At 41.7% G+C, this 23,752-nt stretch overlaps 1 protein-coding gene across 19 annotated transcripts in view; it reads right to left on the bottom strand.

Annotated features, from left to right (window-relative positions):
• Positions 1 to 76: 76 nt before the first annotated feature.
• NCOA6 (nuclear receptor coactivator 6) overlaps positions 77 to 23,752 on the bottom strand; it is an 89,536-nt gene continuing 65,860 nt past the window's right edge. For 16 of the 19 annotated variants that reach the window (XM_067012173.1, XM_067012176.1, XM_067012172.1 and 13 more), the window contains 5 exons: positions 19,203 to 22,154; positions 16,183 to 16,251; positions 12,709 to 12,745; positions 9,320 to 9,468; positions 77 to 1,197 (listed from right to left, as the gene is read on the bottom strand). In XM_067012173.1, the coding sequence (XP_066868274.1) occupies positions 1,154 to 1,197; positions 9,320 to 9,468; positions 12,709 to 12,745; positions 16,183 to 16,251; positions 19,203 to 22,154 (3,251 nt within the window). In that variant the 3' untranslated portion in view covers positions 77 to 1,153. The remainder of the gene's footprint in view (positions 1,198 to 9,319; positions 9,469 to 12,708; positions 12,746 to 16,182; positions 16,252 to 19,202; positions 22,155 to 23,752) is intronic. The other 3 variants (XM_059039009.2, XM_067012180.1, XM_067012183.1) reach the window with 1 other exon arrangement.

Below are 23,752 nucleotides of genomic sequence, written 5' to 3'. Positions count from 1 at the left end.
ATAAGTCACCTCAGGCCTGATGCAGATAAGAAACAGGGCAGCCAAAGGGTGGAACATAGTGGATATCTCTGAAGTACATAATGCAAAATGACAACTTTTATTTGGGAGCTGCTCCATTTAACCACGGACATGGACTGAAGTTAGAAACCTGACCTAAACTGGGCTAGATTCTTGATGCTGTTACAAAAAATCTTGCTGGTCAGTCTGGGCTTATCTCTTGAATGGAGGAGGTGTAAACACAGTTGTTTTGGAACAGTCCATCATGTGCATGGAGAAGCAGATGAATGAGGTAGAGAAGAGTGCCATCTGGTTTGCTGATGGCTTCCTGTCTCCAGAAAATCTTGGGTGACCTTTGATCCTCTCTAAGTTGATTCTGTCATTTTGCAACCAAAAGAAGTATGATCAATATCAAAGTGCCTGGTACAGTGCTGAAAAGAGCTAGTTTCTTCAAAGCCAAGAATGAGTTGAGTGAATAAGTATGTATATTTTCCACAACTTGCCAGGTGGGCATCTCAAGTGTAATGAGGACATGATGGAATTCTAATTCACAAAGAAGGCTGTTCCTATTCATTTATGGTCCAAAGAAAGAGCTTGCTTACCCAATAATCCCTTACCAATAACATACATTTATGTTCTAGGACAAAGACATTTATTTAACACATTCAGTATTTCACATTGTACAAACCCTTAGATTCTCTTTATTCACTGGTCCATTTCTACAACAAATACATCCAAAACACTATATAATAAAATTATTTACAACATTTCCAAATGAGAAGATTCCTTTTGCCCCACTACTGCTATTCACACACAGTACTTCCACAGCACAATACATCATTAGAAGATCTAAAAATGCTCACCCTGTACTCTAGGCTGCTTAGGAAATGTGAAGACTATTAACATAATCACATTAGCTCCTCTCAATACATGGCAACATTTTAGAAACCTTGAACTTCATCTTGCAACACCAAAAGGGTTCAACAACTCTGCTTTCCCCATTGCACTTTATGAAACAGGTTGCAGGGACCAGGAAAAGGACCACATTATTAAAATAACTAACTGTACAGAAATGGATTTTAAAAAGTCACAGCTCAAAATCGCTTTTTGTAAAATTCACACACATTTACAAATATCAAGTCGTCATCCAGCTTGTTTACTTGGATTTTCTTCGCTTGGATTGCACCGCACTGGTTATGTCTGTGGGGAGAAAGGAAGGACATATTCAGCTGAGGCAATTCTTTATAGCAGTGCCTTTTAGGCAGTCCACAGGAACCAGGGCTGACCTAAGTGGAGCCCTACTGGACTCTGAATCAGTCTAAGGTCCTCAAAAGGGGCACTCAGTGTGAAGAGGGTCTCGGACTTCTCAGCCCTGTAAACTAGGGCCTGGCGATTAGGGAAATGTTATATAGGTAGTGGAAGGTGAAGCCAACATACATGGAAAAGGTGCCAGGATGGGGAGAGCTGCTTTAGTTGGGCAATTAACCCCACAATCTCCATCACCTGTTTCCATCACCCAACGAAATGATGGATAGACTGACAGTGCTTTTGGTGAGAAATCAGTAAGTGATGTTACAAGCAAGTAAGTGAATTGTGCCACAAAAAAAACAGCCTCTGGAGCCAAGCCATTGTTTTGCAGTGAGGAACTCTTTTTGCCATGCCACAGTCAAAGGCTCTAAATAACATGACTATGACCGTTGGTCAGCAAGTGTCTACCATGGCCTAGGAAGGTATTATCAAGGCTGTGGATATACCTGTGTATGTATGGAAGGCATGGAAGCAATTCAGAGCAAGCCACAGCCTGCTCTGAGCCCAGGTGAGCCTCTTCATGGAAGAGGTGGGAACTGAGTGGTTTATATCAGTGACAGGGTAACAGTGACATAAAAGGGAAGGAGTGTGTTTTAATTCTTTTAATTCCTCTTGTATTATTCATGCCTTAAACTGAAACTCAAAATATAAACTCTCTCAAAAAGTTTTTCAACACAGAAGTCTTCTACAGCAAAGTACAATGAATAGCCTGAAGCTCTCCAACTGTAAACATTTCTTTAAAATCTCATATTGATCTTAAAAATTCACCCTCATTCTTCATGCTGCTCCATAATAGATATTTTGGATTTAAAATGAAAAAAAAGTTTTAGAATTACTCCCCATCAAGGACAAAAAAATGTTTTCTATTTAATACATTAATGTGTAAGATGAGTCCAACTTATCCGTTTCTAGAAACTAGGCTGAACTCTGATGCTGCATGTTAGGTTCAGTATGCTAAGCAATTTTTCTTCTCTCTTTTGTATTGTATCATATTTTGAGAACCCAGACTCAAAATGTAGAGCAAAAAGCAAAAATTTTATTACTCTGTTAGCTAAGTAACTGCTAAGAAGTGAAACCTAGATAACTTTCCAAGAGGTGGCCTGTACAGTGTTTTTAGGCTTCTATTGGTGGAAATTTCAATACATACATCTTACTGGGAGATTATGATGCTTGCGCCAGGTGGGAGAATCAGTTTCTCTGATTTACTCATTAGTCTTTTGCTAATCAGAAGACAGTAAACCTGACAGGATGTTGACAATGGTGTTATTTTAATTCCATGTAAATAAACGGAGTCTCACGTAGCGCACAACTCCCCATAATCAACCCTTTATGTCCAACTCTCAAGCTTCATTTTCACTGTAGCAAATTTGTCATCTGCAGTAAAAACATACAGAGTTTTGTCTTGACTGAGTGTTCATCCTTAGAAAAATGTCTGTTAATTAGGTCAACTTTGGGAGCTTCTCCCTTGTGATATGAACGATCAAGTGGTGTGTCTGAGAAACACATGTGTGGCTGGGAAAAGTGGTTAGGAGTGCGGGAATAAACAACCTCAGGCTCCCCCCTCCATTCCTTCCTTGCTTGTTCCCATCTGTCACTGCTCTAAAGCACCCAATCATCTGGCAGGCTGCCTCTGCCTCTGAGGATGAATCAATGAGTGAGGCCATGAATAAACAAGTGATTTGTGCTAGAAACCGGAAGGAAAAAAAAAAAAAGCCTTTTAGATACTAGGGTGAGTGGTGGCAGTGGTGGTGTAGGGTAGTGTAGTGGTGGTGTAGCGTGGAGCTTTACCTTCTAAGGAGTTTTATAAATTGACCTTGACCTTGCTCACTTCATTACGCTTTTTCTGTTCTCCTTCTAGCCAAGATTTCTACTTAATTGTAAAAAAAATTCTGGAAATTTCCTCTCAGAATTTGTATGGCTGGTTTCTAAATGATGCTACAAGAGTGCAGTTTCAGGTAGTTACTGTTTAGGGTTTTCTCCAATAAGTTGTATCTAATTATGCTTATTCTATAATAACACGTTTATAAGTATATCTGTATACTCTGTGTTTTTTTAGTTTGTTGCTTCTCAAGTCACTAGCTGTGGATAGGATAGAGCTATCACCCCACTTTGCTGTCAGAGGCATCTTAGGGCACCCCAGGGACACCCACAGCTGCTGCTGATTACAGGTTGCTCTAAACTTCCCTCTTATTAGCATATTTTCCCAGGTTGCAAATGTGTACATTGAACTTCATGTTTTTAACTACTGATCCTTTCTCCCAGTTGAAAATATAACAAAAAACTACTATAAACAGAAGACTAAAGAATATCAAGGGAAACTAGAAAAATCATTTCTGTGTTAACGGGGAACTCATCGTATCAGGAAGCAGAACTACTCATTTGCCTATTTATAAACAACACATCTGATCAAGTGCAATTTAAAAAAGAGGTTCACTGATTTGTGGGAGCCAATTTTTGTGTCTGTAATTAAAAGTGGCAGGGCAGTGGGGGTCAGTGGGGGGAACCAAACCAACCAAAAACAAAACAACAGATTAGAGAGTGACCTATCAACCAAGTGGGCCTCCCTGGACTTGCCCAGAAATCATCCATCCCACCTGCTCCAATCTGGTAGTCTAGTAGGCCTTGGCTAGCATGACATAAGCAAACTCTGTTCTCAGAGCAGAATGATTAATGTTACTGGTTCTCAACAATACAAAACGTACCAATACTTCTCATTATAAACTGCTCATAATATTTCTCAGCTTTCTCATGAAAAACGCAGACTGTTTCTGATTTTGTTTGTGCATATATGACCAAAATCTTATGAGTACGAAAACGCAAAAACCTCTTTTCCCTTCAAAACTTTAAGTACTGATGCTGCACGAAGATGTTTCAGGTACCCAGCACTATATATGTCTATAAGTTCGAGACACATACATTTCATTTATTTATCTATTTATTTATTGGTTGCATTGGGTCTTTGTTGCTGCAAGCAGGCTTTCTCTAGTTGTGGTGAGCAGGGGCTACTCTTTGTTGCAGTGCACAGGCTTCTTATTGCGGTGGCTTCTCTTGTTGCAGAGCACGGGCTCTAGGCATGCGGGTTTCAGTAGTTGCGGCACGTGGGCTCAGTGGTTGCAGCACGCAGGCTCAGTAGTTGCGGCGCATGGGCTCTAGGGCACGTGGGCTTTAGTAGTTGTGGCTAGCAGGCTCTAGAGTGCAGGCTCAGTAGTTGTGGTGCATGGGCTTAGTTGCTCTGCAGTATGTGGGATCTTCCCGGACCAGGGATCAAACCCGTGTCCCCTGCATTGGCAGGCAGATTCTTAACCACTGCACCACCAGAGAAGTCCTGAGACACATAAATTTTAGAAGCCAGCTTGATATTTTATGACACTCCCTGGGTATGGGTTCAAATACAATCACAGGAAATTATTTTATGACTTTGGTTCATTTTTGGATACAACATAGAAGGCCAAATAATATGCATATTAATTCTTTAATTTGGATCTAAGAGATCTAACACTTAAAAATCAAGAGCTACAGCATTCATTTCTGATTTAAAAAGTAACTTACCCTAGAACAGTTAAAGACTGATAGACTGAGGGCTTGAGGCTGATGTGGAGATCTAGATATGACTGTGATTCCGGGGGTCTGGCCAGAACCCTGACACCCTCTAGAAGACACTTACCCAGAATCCCTCCATGTAATATCACAAAGCCTGAGAGTCATTATGGCCTCTTCTAAGCCAGTTGCTAAGTCTCAAAGCATGGATGGGACAGGCATTCCAACATGACTACTCACCCTGGGACAATGTCCAGTTTAAGTGTACAGGCCTATACACCCCACCCCCCTTCTAAAACAGGTTCCAGCTTTCCATCTTTTCTTGGCTGGCAGATATCTACAGAGTGGCTCTAATTTGGGCATCTCTTAACTGTCCCAGCTGCTAGATTAATTCTTTCTGGTGCACTGTAAATGACACCTTTAGTATCCTGAGGCTCTGAGCTCAAGTCAGATTCCCCAAAGGCTGGTGTACGACATCTCTAAAGGTCAGCACTTTTTCCCCTGCTTTAAAGATAACTACCTACCATATTCTAAAGCCTAGAAGACCCTGATCCTTTAGGAAAAAGAATACCTAGAATTGAGGGGAAGCAGATTTTCTCATAGAACTCCAGGAATCTTCCATTTTATGCTTTCTTCCAAACAGGTTTTTGCCTAGGAGATGATTCCCAGGGAGGGAGAAGAAAGCTGTTGGTTCCACTTCTACATCCAAAGTGGGGATCTCTAAAGAGGACCCTGGCTATGGTGTACATGGTATGTCTGGAGAGGAAAGAAGGCCCCTCCCATCCTCTCCCCTCTCTGGCAGGCTGAGGTAAGGTGACTTCTACATCTCTTCTTTACCTGTGCATGATCTGCAGACTTGTGGCCTCCTCTCAGGAGCTCTTGTGAGGCATTATGAAATTCCTACCCAGAAACGTGACCTAACAACAGCTGAGTCCTCAGGTCAGTGTCTGGTGTTGGTGCACCACAACCTGCCCTGGTCTTCAGGCTGGTATCCTAATGGTACGTGACTGTTTCGTAGCAGCCCTGCTGATATCAGGCACTTGGCCAGGATGCCAGCTCTTTTCTAACCTAAGCTACTCAAGCTCAGCGCATTTACTGAGAGGATGATACCCTCCCTCAGATCTGGGCCTTTGCACATGCTATACCTTTTACCTGGATAATGCCTCCTCATTCTTCAGGTCTCAGCTTAAACATCATTTTCTCCAGAAAGCCTTCACTGACTTGACAGGGGAACAAAGCATCCCGGCTATTGGGTTGGCCAAAAAGTTCCTTCGGTTTTTAAGTAAAAATAAAAGACACATTTTTCATTTTCACGAAGAACTTTATTGAACAACGTATTCACCGTTTTGTTCCACTAACTTCTGCCATTTTCCAGGCAACTTCATAATTCCAAAGAACTGTTGTTCCAGGTGTCTTTTACAGTATTCCAGGGAATTGAAATGTTTTTCCATTAAGAGAATTTTGTAAACAGAAATAAATGGAAATCCGAAGGTGCAATGTCTGGTGAATATGGCAGATGAATCAGAACTTCCCAGCCGAGCTGTAACAGTTTTTGCCTGGTCGTCAAAGAAACATGAGGTCTTGCGTTATCCTGACGGAAGACTATGCGTTTTCTGTTGACTAATTCCGGATGCTTTTCATCAAGTGCTGCTTTCAGTTGGTCTAACTGGGAACAGTACTTGTTGGAATTAATCGGTTGGTTTTCCAGAAGGAGCTCTTAATAGAGGACTCCCTTCCAAACCCACCATATATACAACATCACCTGCTTTGGATGAAGCCCGGCCTCTGGTGTGGTCGGTAGTGGTTCATTTCACTTGCCCCACAATCTCTTCCATGCCACATTATTGAACAGTATCCACTTTTCATTGTCCATCAAAATTTGTTTTAAAAACAGAACTTTGGGCTTCCCTGGTGGCACAGTGGTTGAGAGTCCGCCTGCCAATGCAGGGGACACGGGTTTGTGCCCCGGTCCGGGAAGATGCCACATGCCGCGGAGCAGCTGGGCCCGTGAGCCATGGCCGCTGGGCCTGCGCGTCTGGAGCCTGTGCTCCACAACGGGAGAGGCCACAGCAGTGAGAGGCCCGCGTACCGCAAAAAAAAAAAACAACAAAAAAACACCAGAACTTTTTCGTTAAGTATCAGTACAGAATCGCATGCGGAAATATGGTCAAGAAGGGTTTTTTTGGTCAACTTAATGTGGAACCCAAAAATCAAAGTGATGAACATAACCAAGCTGCTGCAAATGATTTTCAACGCATGATGTGAATATTTTGAGTATGCTATCTCCTGCGTGGTATAACATTGATTGTTCCCAATTAACGTCTCAATTTGATCTCTGTCAACTTCAACTGGTCTACCTGACAGTGGAGCATTGTCCATCGAGAAATCTCCAGCATGAAACTTCGCAAACCATTTTTGACACGTTTGATCAGTCACAGCACCTTCCCCTACACTGCATGAATCTTTTTTTTGCGTTTCAGTTGCGTTTTTACCTTTCTTGAAATAATAAAGCATAATATGCCGAAAATGTTGCTTTTTTTCTTCCATCTTCAATATTAAAATGGCTACACAAAAATTCACCAGTTTTGGTAAGTTTTTTAAAAAATGCACGCTGATATGACAGCTGTCACAATAAAATCTAACAAAATTGTTTCGAATGAAGTTGAAGACAACTAAATGCTACTTAGAGCCATTTTATGGACAAAACTGAACAAACTTTTTGGCCAACCCAATATATGCCCCTATAGTACCATATAACTTTGCTATCATACATGCATATAATATTAAAGTCTTTCTGGCTAGCATATAATCGATGTGAGGAAGATAGAGACTCCATATGTTTTTTCACTATTTTATACCTAGAGCCTGGAATGTAGTAAGTACTTAAATATATAGTTGATAGATAGTTATTAATTTAATAATTACTGATTGTACACCTCTTGTATTAGGCACCACAGTAGGCATCAGGGATACAGTGGTGAGCAAAACCAGACATCTCCTGCCCTAACAGAGTATGTATATTAATTACCTACCACATAAATAGACATAAAGTTACAACTATGGTGTTATGAAGGAGAAGAACATGGTGCTATGATTCCTCATAGCAGTGACAACTGAGCTAAGGTAAGTAGGGAGAGTGGGAAGTTAATGAGGAGAAGAGAGGGAAGATAGACGAATACTCCCTACAATAGGTGTCACATATACCCAGGCTTGTGATGAGAGGATGGCATGTGATGAGAGGATGTTGCTAAAGGAAGTCAAATGAGGCTGGGAGAGGTTGACAGGGGCCAAACCAGATAGGACCTTGTGGTCTGTGTTGATGCTTTTCAGACTAATCCTAATTATAATGGCAAACCATTGAAGGGTTTTAAGCTAGGGTAGCAGTGAAGATGGGGAAAAGTGGATGAATTTGAATCATCTGAGATAAAACCAGCAGCTTTTTGTGATGGATGTGAAGGTGAAGGAGAGAGGTTTCAAGTAGGACATGCCTAATGGACAGATAGATGGTAGTACGGGAACAACAGCAAAGTACTTGACATCGGGGTGAAAAATCACAAGTCTGTTTTTAGACATGTTGAGTTTGCAGTCCTGTTAAGGATGTACGTGCAGTTGTCTAAGATCTCTAGAGGTCTGCACCAGAAAACAAATTTATGAGTCATCTGTGAAAGGTTATAACTAAAGAAGGGAGGCATGAATGAGATTAGTTAGGGAGAAAATAGAAGTTGAAGAGAAAAGGTGACTCAGGATTACAGTTTGAGTAGACCAATATCTAATGTACATGTACAGAGTCTGAGAAGGAACAGCCAGAGAAGTAGACAGAAAACGATTGAGAGTTCTGGGTCAGAGAAGCCAAGGGCAGAGTTCATCCAAAAAAGAGAGAGCAGTCAATAGAGAAGAGAAAACTGGTTGTGTAAGATTCTCTGTAAGGTCAGAGAAGATGGGATCAAAGGCACAAGTGAAGGAATTGGCCTTGGACTTAAGGAGCAACAGTTGCTCTATTACAGTATGAGCAAAAGAGGACACTGGTAGATTTATGTCCTGGTAGTGAGAGTTGAGGGAGTTAGTTCTGTTTTCTCTTTGAAGAGGTGAGAGTCTCTGCTGAAAGAGAGGACATAAAATAGGAGCCAGAGGTTTAAAAAGAGTAGAGAGTAGGAAAAAGAGTTGACCACAAAAACACAGAAAGATGGTGGGGCCATACTGAGGACCTGTCTGAAGTGGTGATCATGAATCAATCTGCCCTGTTATGTTCTTGCTGCTCTTGTACACAAGTACACACACACACACACACACACACAGAGGGAGAAAACACATAGTTAAATGAACTAACAAATAAAGGACCAAACAAGCAGTAGACGTCAAAGTAACTTGAAAATTTGAGGAATAGAAGCAAAGATGAAGGGCAAAGTCCTCTGCTGCGGTGATAAGAACCCTATTCTTCTATTTGACTCAGAAATAGCCTCTGCAGCCCACTGCTAACCTTTAGTAGAGCTGGAGGCTGAAGCAGGCCGAGAGGATCGCTTACGATGTCCATTTTCCACACTTTCAGAAGCCACAGCTGGTTCTTCAGTTCGGGAGTTTCTTCGGCTTGGAGTTTTGGACTTCTCAGTTATCTCTTTGGGCTCACTGCTGACAGAGAGAAGCACAAAGTCCAAGGAGGTGAGGGAATCAAGTCACACAAAAAATAAAGATAACAGTTTCATTCACAAGGCAGGAGATTAAGAACTACATAATCATTCTGGAGAGACAATGTTCCACTCTGGGACAATAAGCACAATTATGCTCTAATATTACTGACAATTTAAAAGTGAGTCCAGCTTGTTACATTAGTAAAAATAAAATATTTAAGTATAATGCTGGTGAGATTGTGGAAAAACAGATAAAACACATTAAGAACTTGGAACAAAAATCATCAAACTTCCTCACCCATTTTCCTAAGAATATTTCCCTTCAAAAATTAATAGTACCTAAAAATCTAGGAAATTAACAACATACACTGGCATTTACTATGAGCCTAGTAGAGTTAGATAATGGCATATTACAAGTCATATTATAGAATATACAGGAGAATATATTCACAATACACTGCTGGGTATACTACTGATTGCTCCTACCTCAATCCCCTTTTTTTTAGTATGTGAAGATTAGAAAATGGTAGTATCCAGTATTATTGAGGGTACAGGGACAAAAACTCCTAATGGAGTATAAATTGTGCAACCCAATGATTCTTAGTAGGGGGCATTTTTGCCTCCTAGGAACATTCAACAATGTCTGGAGACAGTTTTGATTGTCATGACTGGGAGGATATGCTATTGGCACCTTTTGGGTAGAGGCCAGAGATGACACTAAACATCCTATAATGCATAAAACAGCACCCTGCCCCACACCCCACACCGAATTATCTCATCCAAACAGTCAATGACACTGAGGCTGATACACGCTGGTGTAATCCTCTGGCTCAGCAATTCCATTTCTAGGTGCCTAAAGAAACAAATCTTTTTACAGAGCTACTTACACACAAGGATGCCAAAGCATTTTATTCATATTAATGAAGATAGAAGAGCTAAATGCTTAACAGTGACAGTACAGTAGTTAACTAAACCACGGCCTATCCAAATGGAGTCACGAAAAAAATCATGCTGTAGGTTATTTAATGATAAAAACTATTCATAATATATTATTGTGGGAAAAAAACAGCTACCAACATTATGAATAGTATACTTTCATTTTTATTATAATATACATATTGAGTATATATGTAACCACATATGAATGAATGGGTGTGAGATATATATATGTGTATATATATATATGCATATAATACTATATATCTAATACATAGTGTTAGATCTATAGATAAACACTATAGTATACATATATAAAACACTGGAGTGTTTTAACTCTATTTCTATCTGTATATACTCTGTGAAGACAACTAGAAGAACAACTAAAATATACACAGTGAATACTGCTGAGTTGTAGGAATATTGGCTAACTGGTAATTTTCTTCTTTGTAATTCTCTGATCTGAATTTCAAGTTACCCTCAGTAAACTTTTACTGCTTTCATGGTTCAAAAAACTCATGTTAAAATCATTAAAAAAAAAAGAAAGAGTTGATTAAATTTACTTGTAAGACATGGAATGGAACAAAAGTAACGTAACAAAAACAAAACAAAAAACTGGTCAAAGGGATGCCTCTTCTGGGAAGTCTTCCATGATCTCACTCCCCAAGTGGAGCTGTCTCTTTTGTCTTTTGGGTTCACAGTCTGTGTCTGGCATTCTAGAGCCCCCATCAGGCTGTACAGCATGTTTTTAGTGTCTTGTGTCTTCTGATACATTGTAAGCTTCTTAACCATGGCCTGATTGTCAACTATCCCTACCCCTCCATCGTTTACTCCTGACAGAGGACTCTTTGTTAGTGGCACTATGCCTGGGAATTTGGCCACACTGTTCATTACCCTAACTTTACATCTAACAACTGTCCCACACAAGCCAAGGCATGTCAAGGAGAGGTGAGACTGGAGCTGGGGTAGAATTGCAAGTCAGGGGGATTTACACATCCTTTTAGAGGTGGTAAGGATGGTTTTCTGGCTAGGAGCCCAGAAAATGGTCAAAGCCTCTGAGGAAGAAGATTCCTAATGGAGGTACCTTTCTTCTGGCAAAACAAAAGTCTCAGCAATACTGTGCTGGTGTTTATATGGTCAATGATCAGGTAACTTGGGGAACAAACACCAACAAGGTATTTTTGGTCTGCTTATCTCTTCTTTCTCTAGCCACGTAGTTGGTGTATACTTTGAGATATGCAAATGAATTCAAACGTAAGCCCAATCCAAATAAAACTAGACGGGTAGTAGGAATAGCAATGAATTTGGAGTCAGAAGAATGGGGGTCGAGTCTTAACTATGCATTTATTGGCCATGATATTTAACTTTCTCTATGTTTCAGATTCTTGATCTATAAATCCCCATCTTGTCTGCTGTAATACATTAAGTGTGAGAGCTCTGGAGGCAGAAGGCCTGGGTTTGAATCTCAGCTTCACCATTTACTGAATCTGTGGCTTTGGGCAATTTAGTTAACCTCTCTGAGCTTTAGGTTCCTTATCTGTAAGACAGAATTTCCTTTCCTAATAGATACCGTGAAAATTAAATGAGATAATACATCTAGGGCGCTTTTAGCCCAACATATGGCATGGAACAGCATTCAAATAAATGTTGGCTGTTATAACCTCACAGGGTTGATATGATAATTAAATGAGAAAATGACTGTGAAGCAGTTTTACAACCTAAGTTGATATACAAGTATGATAAATTCTTTAAAATGTTATCTAGTACATTCCTACATTTAAAAAGGAATGACTTTTGTAATACGATAATACTTCTCTCCATGGGGCTAATGAGCTTGAAGCCACAGTTGTATTTCATTTTGTTAGGTTATGTGGGGTAGCACAGTATAAAAGAAAAAGCATGGGTTCTAAGCTCAGATCCCATCTGCCATTCTTTCTCTTGAGGATCAAACAGCTATACTTAGAAGGTGTTGCAAGGACTATTATTAATGACAATGATGGCAACAGCTCCTGTATATTGAATGCTTACTATTTACTCACTATGCTGAGTGCTGAAAATGTTATGTCAGCCAGTTTTCAAAATAACCACAAAAGGGAGAAACTTAGCCACCAAGTTTTGTTACAAGAAATGTTACCTCTGAGGGGTTGGCACTCATGACAGCTCCCTACTTCAGCAGGAAAAAAACTGGTACGAAGAGTAAAGGAAAAGGACAAGGTGAGGAAAGGTTTAAAGGTTGAGAAAGATGATACCTTTCAAAGAGGCTTATGCCATATTCATGCTAAGTCTGCAGAAGTGATCATCTTACCTTTGTCCAGAGATTATGGCAGCATTTGCCTCGAGTTCTGTTAAAAATACAAAGGACAGAAATGAGATGTAGGAGCTTCTGGTGTATATGTCCACAGGGAGAAGCTAGGCGTCTATGAGAATTCTGAATGCCTTGTTTAGGCTAACGGCTCTCCATGCGCAGCAGGATCCTCACCCTAACGTGGTATAGAGAAAGAGTTGGCATGGACACAACTCAGTTGTCTGAGGCATAAGATACTTACTCAGTCTATTTTTATTTCTACTCCATACTGTGAAGTAATCCTGTTTGGATCAACGTAACTAAATTACATTGCCTGGTTCGTATTTCATCCAGCTATAGCTATTTTAGTAAAATAATCCTCTTCCTCTCATGTAGAAGAGATAGTTTTCATTCTTAGAATATCTTTTCCCTCTTGACATATTTTTTTAAAACAGTAATCTTCCAATATGTCTTAAATATCTATTAAGGATGCATTCTCCTCCAAAGGAATTCCTGAGTTTTAGAGAGCAGACTGCTTTACTCTGAGATATCACCTATACACCCCATTATGCTCCTCTCTTCCTCAACCTCTCAGCAATGCCCTATAAAAAAGGAAAATCTCTGTCATTTGTCTAGCAGGGTTTTGCTTAAATGAGCACCCTATGGATTTACCAGGCACTTCTGTATTAGCACCAGCAGGAAAACATCTTCTTCCTCCATTATATGCCTTTAGGTAGTTCCATCTTTTCCAAAAGACCATCCCTGATGCATCAGATAGCAGTCATCTCTCCTGCCTCTGGTCTCCCACAGTCCTTTCCCTGTCCCCCGTTTCAGGGAATTCAATGCCTGAAACTCAGTGTACATGTCTAACCTACCCTACTTACTACACAGTAACCTCCTTGAAGGCAGTGGAGTCAGAGTGCCTGGGTTATTTTGACCTCACTGCTTATTAGCCATGTGACCTTGGGCAAACGGCTTGACCTCTCTGTGCTCAATGTCTCATCTGAAAAATGGCGATAACCACTTTACCCACCTCAAAGTTAAAAAGGTTAAATTAAATAACACATATAAAAAACTTAGGGGCTTCCCTGGTGGCGCAGTGGTTGAGAGTCCGCCTGCCGATGCAGGGGACACGGGTTCGTGCCCCGGTCTGGGAGGATCCCACATGCCGCGGAGCGGCTGGGCCTGTGAGCCATGGCTGCTGAGCCTCCGCGTCTGGAGCCTGTGCTCCGCAACGGGAGAGACCACAACAGTGAGAGGCCCGCATACCGGAAAAAACAAACAAACAAACAAACAAACAAAACCCACTTAGTACAGCAGCACTTAATAATAACTCAGTATTAGCTATTATTAGTATTGCTATGATGCTCATGTTGATGCAGCCTTCAGTAAAGAGGCTGTCCTACTCTGCCTTCAATGAAAGATGCTCGCAGAAGAGAATCCATACTTCTCATTCGTTATTTAGCTCCCCATATCTAACTCATAAAACCTGGAACCCCCTCCACAAGAAATAGATACCAACTCACTGAGTCTCTGCTGCCTTGTTCGCTCTGCTGGAGCAAAGAAACTCACGAAATGTGTGCTCAAAAATAAAAATGGCTCAAGTCAAAAGAGGTTTACTACAAAAAATTTTGGTTAGTTTGCTCTTTCGAAACAAAATTCAATGCTTTTGACTATTTTAACACTATCACAGCTAATTCATATAAGTGGAGATCAAAGGGGTTTTGGTGAAGGCAATTATTGGCGTAGGCAGTTTTTTAAGAAGATTCATTTGAGCCAAACTTTTAAAAGGAACAAGATTCTTCAGCAAATTACTCTGAGAAGGAGGACATTTGATATGTAAAGTCCATCTTCTAGAGAAAAGAGTTGGGGCAGGAGATGGAATTCCCTTCCCCTTTCTAGTTGCTCCTTTTCTCATCAAAAATGAGTTTTACTGGGCTTCTCTGGTGGCTCAGTGGTTGAGAATCTGCCTGCTAATGAAGGGGACACAGGTTCGGGCCCAGGTATGGGAGGATCCCACATGCCGCGGAGCAACTAGGCCTGTGAGCCACAACTACTGAGCCTGCGCACCTGGAGCCTGTGCTCCGCAACAAGAGAGGCTGCGAAAGTGAGAGGCCCGCGCAACTGCGATGAAGAGTGGCCCCTGCTTGCCACAACTAGAGAAAGCCCTCGCACAGAAACGAAGACCCAACACAGCAAAAATAAATAAATTAATAAACTCCTACCCCTAATATCTTAAAAAAAAAAGAGTTTTACTATCTAATTCCTTCTCTGCAGAATTTGTTCCATTTCTACCCTTCTTAGGTATTATGTGGGTAGTTGGTAGCAAATCAATCTGTGTGGCTAAAATGTTTTTTGCTCATCCATTTTTTCAGAAGCCTGGGTTTACCCAAAGAATGTACAATAGAAAGTCCTATCCATCATATAGGACATGGAACCCTGAAGCAGGTTTTAAAATAATCACAACTTTTACCTTACTTAAAAAAAAACATTTTAAATTTAATTTTGTTTATTTTTAATTTTTTTTGGTTGCCCCGTGCAGCTTGTGGGATTTTAGTTCCCCAGTCAGGGAGTGAACCTGGGCCCTCGGCAGTGAGAGCACAGAGTCCTGACCACTGGACTGCCAGGGAATTCCCAACTTTTACTGACTTCGATTCAAAATTAAACTTAAAAAAAAAAAATTTTGTCCAGTGTGTGAACTGTATTGTCAGGGAGTCTCTAACCTCCTTGTGTTTCGAAAGCAGTCATACTTCTTCTTTTTTGCGGGGGTATCCCCCAATAACCCACAATGACAAAGAGCCAAGTAAGACTAAACTGTAACAAATCTATAATCTTCATCTGCTTTGGCAGTCTAATCTTGACAGCTGTTATTGCCATCAAGATCCTCATGCATTCAGAGCTGACCCAGCATTTCACAGTAGTTATTTGTCAGATTACCATGGGCTCCACCTTCCAGAAACACCATCCCTAGTGCTATTTACAATATCTTGGTCATGGGAAGAAACTTAATGCCATCCAGACATGACTGAAATGACTCTGACTCCCTGGAGGAATGGCTACCTCACTGCAGCAGAAGTTTTCGGAACAAGCCTACACTCCTGTCATGATAATGCAATTACTATCTTAATGCAGTAATGCCTCCCACCCCAGTGAGTTACCGTATGCCAATCAGTCAGCTGCCAGCTATGGGTGCCAGGGTCATGGAACAGGGCAAACTCTGCAATGGAAACCACCCACGGCTTGGTGGCAGACAATGGGCACTGAGATGTCTTTCTTGAGTTCCCTGGCTGACATGAGGAAATGCGTCAGAGAGCTAGCTGGTCAGGGGAAAAATAACTTCAAATAGTACTGCATAAGCTCTGCTACTCAACCGAAGTCTGCTCTGAAGCAAATAGATAAGATAGTTTCAGCCACTTCCTGGCACATTGAGGACAGCAGTGGTTCCTTCACATGTAACCTATTCCACTCAAGAAATTTTTCCAAGGTGGGCCTTACCTGGTCTGGGAACAGACCCCTGCAGTGCTGTGGCTGGAGTTTCCTTTGGGACTAAACTCTGTGAAGGGGCTACGGCAAGAAAAAAAAAAAAAAGAAGCAGGCCGTTAACATTCTTTTCTAAACAAAGCAAAAAGCATTGACTGAATCAAGGGCTAAGTAACTGCTGAAATACACGTATTCTTAGAAAGCAGTACTTGAAGTTAACTTTGAAAGTACAGTACATTCCAAAACTTGCTTAAAAAATTAACTACCTACCACTCAGTAACAAAGACTAATGCTAGGGGAGTCTGTTTTTCCTTTCTGTATGTGCAAAGATCAAGGAAGGATATGGCCATGAGGACAACAGCACCCATAATTTTTGCTTCTTGGGGTCAAGTTGTATCCAGTACTCTAAAAAACCCAAAAGTATACTTTAGTAGGCAACCCAAACCACTTTCAGGACAATTATACCATTCAACCTTAGCACTTAAAAAATTGTCTCAACCCTCTAAAGACTACATTCCTTGAGACCTGAAATGAATCATATATTGTGTACTCTTCTATAGCACCTGGCAAGTGTGATGGGCATAAAGCAGGTATTCAATTCATATTTAATGAATCAAATCAATTTGATATGTTATCTACTTATTTTATCTAACAATTACCAAGAACTTACTAGGGGCAAGGCTCTGTGCCAGGCACCCTTAGAGACCAAATTCCATTCTTCTTGCCCATCAGGAACTCATTCTAGTATTAAAGATATACACAAGTGGTACTCTGGAGTGAACTGTGATGTTATATGAAGCAGATTCATAAAGTATAAAGTACTATGGGAGTCCAAAGCAAGGGAGATCAATTCTAGACTGAGAAATATGAAGGTACACTAAAGGGAGAAACATCAGAATTAGGCTGTGAAGGACAGAGAGAACTCAGGCCCTTGAAGAGGAATGGAATAGAATACACAATGTACTCTAGAATGGGAAGTTCTGGGATCATACTGTAAAGATTGAAGACATAGATATGCCACAGTCACTCAAGGTTATGTCCTCCCATCTTGACACTCAGTCTAACATCCTAGATAAACTCTACAACAGTAAGTTTTACCCTTATGTGGAAATTGTGACTTGTAGATTTCTCTCCCTGCTTAGTCAATGATGCATTTGTGTTAAGAATTTATTTTGGATGCTTATCTAATAAAGCTTAAAACTGTACCTTAACTTTTATTTTTTACTCCAGTTTTGGTTTCTCACACTTTCAAGGTAAAAGCACAGAAGCCCCTTGAAAAAGAATGGAAATAATCTTAACTGAAATTGAGAAGTTTTTTTTCCCAACTACTGGTTCATCTCCCTAATGCTCCTATATTTCTCTAGGATTACACAGGATCCAAATAAAAGTTATTTTCTAACAACTTCATCATTATTCTCTTGGTATCAGAGGGAAAGGTTCCCTGAAAGGAAGTAGAATGGAAACATTTAATAGTGGAGAATATATTTAAGTTACACCAGGTTTTTAAAAAATTCTTAGGGCTCACCTACATCAACAGAACTAGAACCAGGAATCTACAGTACCCAGCCCTATGAAGTCTCTGTCTCCTCCAAGGTCAGAGAACTCCTTAAAGGCCTTTATCCCTCCCTGTACCTCTAGTTTTGAAGTGAATAGGCAGAGAGAAGGGGAATTAGCCTTTCCAGGGCTCTGTGTGAGGCAGTGTGCTGGCTTTTACACTAAGGCCGCTCAATGAATCTTTGTATAAATTCTGGGAGGTAGGAATTACAATCTCCAGTTTACTGGTGAAGTACATGGCTTACAAGAGGTTAAGGGATTTATCCAACTGCAACTGGTACCAGTGGAGCTAGAATTTGAACTCTGATCCTACCAGAAGCTTGTGTTCTTTCTGCCCCTCCTCCTGCCCCTTGACGCATTTTAGCTGCATAAACAGGCGCTATTGGCTGGCCTAGGATACAGCAAACGTTCTTTGAGCTTTGGCAGTGTTTGACTGATTCCCTTCTGGGGAAACAGAGCTTCTGTACCACTTAAGCCTCACAGAAGGAGGGACATTATGTATGTGTGGGCAGGGGGCGGGTGCGGGGAGAGATGCCAAGGGAAGGAGGGTCGATGTAAGGATATCTACGTTTCCATCATTAGCCCATTTTACCAGTACATAGGAAATAACCTGAACTAGAAATACATGAATGGAATGGTCTAATTTTCAAAGAGATTGCATCAAAAAGAAACTGGTAATAAGAATTCTTTACCTATTATTGAATGATTACTGTATTCTAGCCCCATGCTAAAAATGTTATATACATTATCTCATTGAATTCTTACAACTACTATTGTTCCCATTTTACAAAGGAGGAAACTAAAGTTGGGAGTAGTCAAGTAACTTGCCTAAGCCCAAACAGCTGGCAAATGCTGGCACCAACCTAAGCCTATCTCTCAACCACTTTGCTCCTCCCATGTCTATTACCATGAAAGGTGGTTTTCTGGAAAGCTCTCCCCTGGAGGAGCCAGTCAGAAGGGAAGAGTCCCTGGGATAGAGTACAATGAGGAAGGGGCTATAAGAAACCTGCTCTGAACAGTTGAGCGCAAGTCTTTACCACAGTAAGGAGAACCTGCAGAAACTGCTGTTTACCCTTAAGGGACATGGTTAAACTGGAGGCTCACAGTATAGACTTTGAATGAATACTGAACCCTGAGTTTCAGTCTTCTCACCCACAGAATGGGGTTAGGGCTACCTGACATGGTTGGTATGAAGAAGATGTAACACAGGTGAAAATGCTTCTTCGTAAAATGAAAAATTTTATGTAAATAAAAGGTATATGATTATTTCAGGAGCTGAGAAAGAACCATATTAATGAATGTAAACAACATGGGATTTTAAAAGGGAAGTATATTTCCCAATGTACTTCAAATAAATGAAACTATCACTATTGCCATTTAGCCCATTCTTCTTCCTCCAAGCAGAAAAGGAGTCATGCTTTCTCTTGTGGGATAGGTCATCAAAAATTGACACGAGATGATGCCAGGCCCCAAGTACATACCTATGCTGGGTAGAAGCTCTGGATGAGATCCCACCTTCTCCTCCACTAGGCCACCTGCAAGTGGCTCAGATGCTATGCCAATATGATTGTTTTTTGTGGTTGGCGCCGCGGAGATGAGCTCAGAGGGTACCAGAGTGGTTACTATTGACCGTACATTGGTGGGGAGAGTACTGCCAGGTAAGCTGGGTCCTGCTGAGGTGGAGCCTGGGCCCACAGGGCTAGAGGTCATTTTTAGCAGAGTGGGTGCTGGGGGTGTTGGGGTTTTACTGTCCAGCTCTGTGGATAACTGCTCTGTTCCCATGAGCCCTGGAGCTGTGGTCTCTAGCCCTTGGCCTTCAGTTTCTCCATCTGCACCATATTGTTCTTCCCCTTTCTCAAGAGAGCCTGTAACTTTTTTACATGCCTTGGTCAGCAAAATCTGGCCGATTTTGTCCACTTTTCCTTTGCCCTTACTAGATGAGACTGGGCTTCGCCGGTTGACCGAGGAGCCTGGACTATTGGTCAAAAGGGGAGAAACCACTGTGGTTGACTGTGAAGAGGGCAGAGTGCTCTGATCTGCTGAGGTGCTCACCTGAGGACTAGTCTCCTCTGGATTCAGTTCTTTTACTTGCTGGACAGGGGGATGAGGAGGGACAACTGGAGAAGTTGTGCAAGGTGGGGAAGGAAGCTGAACAGGGGTGGCTCGTGAGTTAAGGACCAAGGGTCGACCTGTCTGTATGTTTGCAGCAGGACTACTGGAGGGGGCATTAGGCAGTACAGGAGCAGAAGAAAATTTTATATTCTGAGGTATGTGTAAAGGGCCAACGACTGCAACAGAGGGAGGCATCAAGCCAGAGTTGGTTGTCAGTGGGGTTGCAGGAATTGTGCTTGGCTGTGATCCTTTCATAACCTGAATTATTGATGATGAATTGATAAAGACAGGTGTAATGAACTGAGGCCGGGCATTTGACTGAGCAGCTGACTGTCCCTCAGAAACCATAACCTTGCTACCCACATTGGGCATTGTGACAACTGTTGACATTAATGCAGACTGCAGGTGAGTTGGCAGAGCTGCTGATGTGTTAGCTGAAGTTGTGATGGGATTGGAAGTTACAAAAACAGTTATCTGATTTGGGGGCAAAGGAGTGGAAATGGAGGAAGAGCTGACAGGTCTTGACATTACTTGAGGGATGTTTGGTGCAACATTAGAACTGACCTCACTCAATTCTGGATGCACAAGGGTTGAACACGGCTCGTTACTGTGAGGTAAATTTAGGGAATTAGAGGGTTCTTTAGAAGACGAATCCTGCAGTGTGGGAATGACAGATGCTTTTTTCAGGTCCTCTCCAGAAACTACTGGAGGTGTTACTTCCAGATCTGTAAGCCCAAGGGGTTTAATGGTCACATTAGGAGCTCCAGAGTTGTCAAGAAGTTGACTTAACGATGTTGGTGCTTCCCTCATAGCAGGAGACACCGAATTTTTGTTCTCTTCGATACTGGGAAGTTTGTTAGTATCCGAAGGTTGCACATCCTTTTTGGATTGATCTTCAGGGACCATTTTAACTTCTTGGGCAGGGACTGCTTTTAGCTCAACGTTTACCTGCTCCTTCCTACCCTGGGAATTCTGGCAATCACTGTCCTGAGGCATAGTCAAGCTCTCCTTGTTATCCTCAAGAACACCCCCTATTGCAGCCACAGGCATAGTAGGATTCTGAGGATTCAACCCACTGTTGTTAGGGAAGCTCCCAGGTACAGGGGGATTGGCCAAAGGAGTAGGACTGACCAATACATTCCTTGGCAACTCCACATTTTGCAACAAGGTTGCATTTGTTTGAGAGGCAAGAGTAAGTTTAGGGGCTTTTGAATTTTGTCTCCCTGGACTTGGGGTGGTTTTCCTACTTGACCCAGGACTAGACCTGCGACTGTTGCTTGGACTTGCCCGTTTTGTTGCTCCAGAATTAGACTGCTTTCCAGAATTCACCACCACAGAATCTAATTTGTGAGTCTGTGGGGCAGCAAAATTGGAAGGATTATTCATGGTAAGATTTGAAGGTGCTTGTCCGATGGCCTTCAAAGTTGTTGGATTTAGGCCCTGTTGATCAAAGCCTCTGTTTAAGTTTGGCCTGGGAGGTAAAGGAATATTAATCTGTGGGGGGAAGAGTCCTGCTATGGAGGCATTGAGTCTTTCTGGTGATAGACTGATTTCTGAAGGTTCTGTGCTGGGAGGGCGGTTGTTGGGTGTCTGAGGATAATAGGGTCTGGGGCTGGCTCTGTTTGGTGTTTTAGGCCTAGATGTTTGGGTTGGGGCAGCCACATTTGGAAAGTGGTGGCCATGAGAGCTGGGCAGGGAATTTACAGGAGGCTGCTGGGGAGTTGCACCTTGAGCTGTTGAAAGGGGTGATGGTCCAGGTTTTGGCCCTGTTATCATTAACTGATTCTGGGAAACCACTAAATGTGAAGGCATGTTATTTGGGCCTCCTGAGACAGATGGTACTTCACTGCCACTTGCTTCAGGGAGTGAGGACATCTCTCCCAGTGGTGAGCTGGAAGGATTCTGGGAGTTCTCCTGGTATACCATTTTCCTTGAATTGCTTCCCAAAGCAGTATTCACAGGCATTGGCATTCTTTGCTTATCAGGTGATGGCGGCACGGAGGCAGGTCCTTGCAAACTGACCATGACAGGCACACTGCCACTCTGTTGCATGGGCATTCTCTGGGAGTCCGGATTCAGGGGGCCCCTTGGGGGATGGATGCTCTGGGAGACTGGAAGCCTAACTGATTTGGGGTCCTGCTGCATCATGAGCATCATCATCATTTGCTGCTGCTGCTGCTGGGACTGTGGCTGACTGGGGGGCGGTGGTGGCTGCGGCGGCGGCTGCTGCTGTGGTGGCTGGGGTGGGGGCGCCACATGTTGCATGAGCTGAGGAGGCATCTGCTGAAGTGGCCTCTGTTCAACTGGTTGAGAAGGATAACCTAAAACGAGCCCCCAAAATCAGGGAAGTTAGATTTTCAGCAAGAAAAGCTTTGCTACCTTTAGAGTATAGCCAAGCAATACTCATCTAGGTTGCACAGACTGTGCACAAACAGCTCAGGCGTGCCCGTTCCCAGGGGGGTAGGGGCAGCCCCTCATTCTTTGATATAAGCAAAGAGTCACACTGCTTAAGGAAGCAAAAAGCAAAGCATCAAGAACCTGGAGCTCCTCAGTCTTCAGGGTTTGAATGAAGCATCACTGCACTAAGACTCTAATAGACACTGTGCTATGCACTGAAACTGGCCAAGTCTATACCAGCCAAACATTCAGATGACACGAGAAAAACTCCATCAACAGCAAACAGTGGACCGCCCAGCACTGGGGTCTCATGCAAGCATAGTAAATATTTCATTGTACTTGTGAATGAAGCATTTAAGAGTCACTTTTTTTCTGTTAGCACAGATTAATTTTTTTAAGACTTGGTTTTGTTGAAAACGCCAGCATTGAAGGTAGCCTTTTTATTCTTTCAACAGAAGTAGAATATAAAATTTTAGGATTCAATTCCTTAAGGAAGAGGGATTTAAAATTACTCCAATCCATTGGCTTCACACACCATGCTGCATCCTTCAGGCTCAATTCTTTGGGAAACCCAATGAATTAAACTGCCCCTCCGACGTAAATCAGTTCAATAAATAGTAGGAGCTAATAGAAGCTGATACACACATTGAAAATAAAATGAGGGCACTGAAGTTTTTTTTACGAATATTAATTTCTGTTTACTTTCTTACATGTAAAACTTTATTTGGAGAAATATTTTCTATGAATCCATAGTTGAAGAAAAAGCAAGAAGCACAGCCCTCAGGAATAAAAAATAATTTCAGGAAAAGAATTCTGAGGGACAATGCCTTATAGATTTCTAGAAGGCAACATCTCAAATGATTCCTTCTTTTGTGAAGATTTTATTTGGCATTTTAGAACCAAAACCTTACACAATCAGCAGAAAGGATGAAAAGATCATTAACCAAGAATAAAGGTTGTTCAGTGGGAAAAAGCGGGCATATAACTGGGATACATACAATTTCACAAACTAGATTTATTTCACTGTTGCATGAAAAATACACTAGGAAAGTTTTATGAAGGTACAGGCATAAGGACAGCTGGCTCTGGCAGTCGGAAGAAGTGCTGGCTCAAGATTTTCACAGAGCAGCTATCAAATGCTGCTGGTCCACAGGGTCACACCCTGTGTTTAATAGCTAATCAATGTCTTTTAGCCAATGACAGACATGGCACCAATAAGTACAATGTGCAGAATCCAGTTTTGAAGTTTCTTTTTAATCCTTTTTTGTTTTAGGCCCAATTAACCTCTTTACATTTATAAAGCCAACAACATATGGCATTTCTATAGGTTTAACTCAGGTTCCCATGTTAAGAACTGTAATTTCTATAGAAGCCTTGATGTCAGGGCTATGATACAAATGCCTTTTTCTTTAAAATTAGGCCACCAGACAGCATAAATCCCAAAGAGAGCAGCACAGACAATACAGCAGCCTCTCTCGAAAGTAACAGTTAAGGGCATGGCTACTGTAAAGGTTCCAGAAGG

The sequence above is a fragment of the Kogia breviceps genome, chromosome 14, assembly GCF_026419965.1.
Source record: "Kogia breviceps isolate mKogBre1 chromosome 14, mKogBre1 haplotype 1, whole genome shotgun sequence".
Taxonomy (NCBI): Eukaryota; Metazoa; Chordata; class Mammalia; order Artiodactyla; family Physeteridae; genus Kogia; species Kogia breviceps.
The sequence above is the reverse complement of the archived record's forward strand: the minus strand, read 5'-3'. Positions and strand labels throughout refer to the sequence as shown.